The sequence below is a fragment of the Syzygium oleosum genome, unplaced genomic scaffold (genome assembly GCF_021117445.2).
Source record: "Syzygium oleosum isolate NSW1041296 unplaced genomic scaffold, Sole_v2.1 Sole_v2.02, whole genome shotgun sequence".
NCBI classification, from domain to species: domain Eukaryota; kingdom Viridiplantae; phylum Streptophyta; class Magnoliopsida; order Myrtales; family Myrtaceae; genus Syzygium; species Syzygium oleosum.
The window spans coordinates 1,927,441-1,932,048 of record NW_026607486.1 but is presented as its reverse complement, the minus strand read 5'-3'; the positions used below and the strand labels follow the sequence as shown (position 1 = coordinate 1,932,048).

Genomic DNA, 4,608 nt, shown 5'->3' with positions numbered 1-4,608 from the left:
CTCTCTCTCTCTCATGCGCTCCCGTATACATGTAGCCCACACGCAGCGCACACACACACCCACACGCCTGAATAAACCAAAATGGTAATCGCTCCATAAACGTACACGCTTTCATTTATAAAGAAGTTCTGCGTTAATTGGAATTAACTGCTTTCGGAAGACTTTTTCCATTGTCCATGTAATTAGGATTGCATCCGAATGCATTGGCTTGTTCATAAGCTTCGCTCGGGGCATGAAGGCGTGTCAAAGCTTTGTCCTGTTATGATGCTTGACGGTCTTGAATAAGGTAACTAAAAGGTGGTGGTCGTCTCAATTGTTTTCGGCATAGTTGTTCGTCTCAATTGGATTTACAGGTTCCTGAAATGAACTCTGGGAAAGTCCCTAATACTGGTTTTGGTTGGAAAAGGCATGGGAGCAAGTCATTCTTATTGAAGAAAGTGTAAGAGATCTTTGTTGCACAGAATCAATACGCAGGGTGACAAAGACTCCATATCACATGCTCATGATCATTGTTTTCCAATACAATATTCCATCTCACAGAAGTACATTACGCACAATATCATATAATTTAGCACACAGGACATTTAGAGAACTATATGTCCATACACTGAGAAAAGTTCAGAACATTACAGCATTACGTAATACAGCAATACGTAAAGTAAGCCAGGATCCTTTTTTTTCTCTCTTTGGCCAAAGTAAGCCAAGGATCCATTTATTCATTAGGTTTATAACAAGAAACACAGTGGTTTTCGAGAATCTCGACTAATGTCTCCCGCCTCTCGGAACGGCTACTGCACAAAGAGGTTTCTTCATCTCGCATGAAAGCTTGAGGAGCTCGGTGAGATCGACGGGGTGGGACTCATGTGGGACCCAATTGAAGTGACGCACCAATTTGGCCACCCAAAGGCCGACTGTCGCCAGACCCAAGTTCTTGCCGGGGCAGGACCGACGGCCCGCCCCGAACGGTGCAAGCCTTAGGTCGACGCCCCTCACGTCGAAGTTAATGATGCCATCGTCGAAAGCCGTGCCATCCAAGAACCTCTCGGGCCTAAAAGCCAGAGGGTCTTTCCACACATTGGGGTCGTGGGTGATGGCCCACATGTTGACCATGGCTGTTGTGCCGGGTGGGACCACCATGCCATTGCTGAGGTGGACGTCAGACGTGGACAGCCTGGCCCATGACAGCAAGGGTCCGGGTGGGTGGACTCGCAGGGTCTCCTTCACTACGGCTTGGAGGTAGGGCAGTTTGGCCACATCAGCATCGTTGACGCTCTTGTCTCCTAGCACGAGGTCAAGTTCGTTTTGAAGCTTTGTCTGGGCATTAGGGTTCAATATTAATTCGGCCATGGTCCATTCAGTCAACAACGCCACCGTGTCAGTGCCACGAAAAATCATTTCCTGCAAGTAAGATGAAGAATATAGATATGTTAGCTCTTGCTGACGATAATTATCAAAGGGAAAGGAGGATTACAAGCAACCAAATCTATCTAATTATTGGAGTACGTTCCTTAGTCATTAGGCTGAAGCTTGTATGAATTTAAAGAGTAATCGAAACAACGTAAATATGCGCGGTATGTTATGTACTAGGTAACCGAACAAAGATAGGATTATCAAAAAGTTCGTCATGATTTGATAATACAACACAACATGAAATAAGTAAATTTATACAAAAAAAGGACAAAACACCCGAAAATTGTTCTTTGTAATATTCTTGTTCGAATTAAAACGAACTACGTACTAACAGTTACCGCATGATGTCAACAAAAAGGTCAAGATAGCCATTTATTATCTTCAAGATGGCATGGCAAGACCACCGAAACCATCACTCGGATTGTTCAAGATCAATTAGAAAGTTTTAAGTTTGGATGAGAAAAGTATTAAAGTTTGCTGATGTATGTCTAATTAATAGTGATCAAGAGTAATTGATGTACCCATAGTATGGCAATCGTGTCATCTTCGCTCAGCTCTTCGCCACTGCTCAAAGACAACAAAACATTGATGAAGTCCGAACCATCGGAGAGATTCCCGGACTTCCTCACTCGATGTTCGTCAATGATTTTCATGACAAACTTTCTGACTCTAGGAACGAGAGCCGAGCAACGGACATCGATTCGAAAGGGGTCGTAAACGTAACTCAGCCACGGAAGATAATCAGACCAGTTAAAAGCTCCCAAGAGCTCGAACCCTTCTTTAACGATGTCACGAAGTTCATCGACTTCGTCGCTAGAGGCTCTCATGTCATACCTCTTACCAAAAACTGTCCCCATTATGTTATTGAGAGCTGCATTTTGGAGATGCTTTCTCAACACAACAACCCCTTTAAGGAATTGTTCTTTCTCGATGGCTTCAAGCATGAAGCCAGAGTCCACCTGACGCTCGGCTTCGTGAGCAGCAATGTGCTTCAGCCCGAAGAGGTGAGCTGAGGCTATCCTCCTCAGGAGCCGCCAATATGTGCCACCCGGCGCAAACCCTATGGCCCGGCCGAACATGAGGCTCTTCACGGATTGCTTTAGAGGGCGGTTAGCAAAGTGGGGCGAGGTCAAGATCTCACGGGCTATTTGTGGATTGGACGTGACGACGGCTGGGGTGGGTCCTAGGCTAAAAGCCATGAGCTGAGTGGCAGCTTGGCCAGAGGCCATGCGAGCCAGGGTGTGATGTGGCAAGCCGTTGCTCAAGCCGAACAAGCTCCCGAAGAAGGGCAGGCCGCGAGGTCCAGGGATCGGAACCTTGCCTCTCTTGTTCAGGCCATTTTTCCATGCCAGGCCTCCAGGAGTGAAGGCCCAGCTCAGAATCACAGCAGATGTTGAAAATGCCACCAAAATGGCAATGAAAAGGACAGGATCAAGCGCATATTGGGTTTTCAAAAGAGCGGGAAATGCAAAGAGAAGCCAGTTTGTATCAAAAGATTGATCCATATCCATAGTGTTTACTTTGTGTGTGTGTGTGTGTGTGTGTTTAGGGTTGGCGAGATAAGGGAATGAGACATGGTATTTATAGGTGAGATTACGTGTGTTAGGAGGGATTTGGTTGTGGAAAATCTTGTTATAAAAATGAAGGAACGGTGGATTTGCGCGAAACTGAAGTTAGATCTAGGTGCGGGTGCACGTGCTTATGACTTGGGAGGTTTTTGCTTTCTTCGAGTTTTATGGTTTGTAAGGTTTTAGGAAGAGAGAGTCAACCGTGGTCAGCAAAATCAAGGTGGATTTCGAGTGAGTTTTTCTATGTTCAACTTTGGAACAGTATTATTACGCTTTTCTTCCTAACGTCTCTTGTTGGGTTGACACTTGTCCACTTTAGGAGCTTTGGTACTCTCATTTGTTGACTAAACCCTCCTGAAAGAGGGACAGCAATGAATTTCTGCAAACAACATGAACATTCTTAATCATCCTCAATTTTTGCACGAGAGAGATAAGACTAAAGCTCATTATACAAAAATCAGTTTGCAACATTCTTTACAAAGCGATAGGACGTGCGTAATTGAGAGTTGTATAAAGTGATCGTATTCAAACACTTATTATCATAATTTATATTACAAAATTCAATCTCCATATCTCTAGCATTACTCGATAAACATGTGTCCTTGTACCGGAAAGTGCTCTGCAGTCAAAAGCTTCCTTAATTACCTTGGCCAAATGGGAAGTTAGCTTTTTGTTGCATAACATAGTGGCAGATTGATTATCAAGTTCATCCAGTCTATGTATACATCGCATTGTGTGGAAATGTATTTGTATTTAACAATCTGTCAACATAATATGGGATGCAAAGACGTGATTCTTATGTTGCTTCCTATATGATAATAAAGAAGGAAATGATATATCTTTTATTAGTGACTTGTGACGTATGTGATTATGATTTTTTCATTGGGATAAAACCTGAGGTTAGCGTTAGGCCACCACTTTGCGCAACAACCGCGACGTTGGGAGTGGTGAAAGGAAAGTAGAGCGAGAGACAAAGCTCGAACATCAAGGTGTCCGAAATAAATGCAACCTGAAATTTGAAATGTTCCGAATATGATATCAGGGCTGACCGAAGTATACCAAACTTGCATTAACCGGGAAAATTACCAAAGAATCCTAAATTTATTACATTTTTCTTAATTCAATCTTAAACTTTTTAATTTGATCAATTTAGTCATAAACCTCTAAAGAATTTTCCAATTGAGTTTTTCCGATTAATTTTGACTGAAAATCGCTAACGTGTACGTTGGCCATCCTAAGTTGCACGATTGGTACTGACGTAGACAATTTCTACAATTTTTTTTGAATTTATTATTATTATTTCTTTTTTCTTTCATTTGCCAGTGACCTCACTGGGCGAGGGCCGATAAACCCTCGTCGGCCGCTGGCGAGGGTCATGGCCCTTGCTAACCGCGGGCAACGTGGCGAGGCCACAATGGTTATGGGTGAGGCCATTGTGGCCTCATTGGTCGCGGGCGAGGTGGCCTTCATCCAAATTTGGCAAGGGCCTTCGTCTATCACATTGGAAAAAAAAAGAAAAGAAAAAAGAAAAAGAAAAATTCAAAAATTATAAGAAATTAACAAAAATTATAAAAATTATTCACGTCAGCGCCGATTGTGCCACATGTCAGTAGTATCCGGCCAATATTGG

The 4,608-nt window shown here is 43.2% G+C and overlaps 1 protein-coding gene across 1 annotated transcript; it reads right to left on the bottom strand.

The window, feature by feature from the left end:
• Positions 1-694: 694 nt before the first annotated feature.
• On the bottom strand, positions 695-2,940 carry LOC115684720 (cytochrome P450 78A7). Its single transcript, XM_030609578.2, has 2 exons — positions 1,932-2,940; positions 695-1,398 (listed from the first exon to the last, which is right to left on the bottom strand). The coding sequence occupies exons 1-2, from the start codon at positions 2,919-2,921 to the stop codon at positions 763-765; spliced, it is 1,626 nt and encodes a 541-aa protein (XP_030465438.1). The 5' UTR covers positions 2,922-2,940; the 3' UTR covers positions 695-762.
• Positions 2,941-4,608: the final 1,668 nt, after the last annotated feature.

Coding starts and splice junctions, on each gene's coding strand:
- LOC115684720 (XM_030609578.2), bottom strand. CDS start 2,921: ATGGATATGGATCAATCTTTTGATACAAACTGGCTTCTCTTTGCATTT. Junction 1,399..1,931: donor ACACGATTGCCATACTATGG/GTACATCAATTA, acceptor TCTTACTTGCAG/GAAATGATTTTTCGTGGCAC.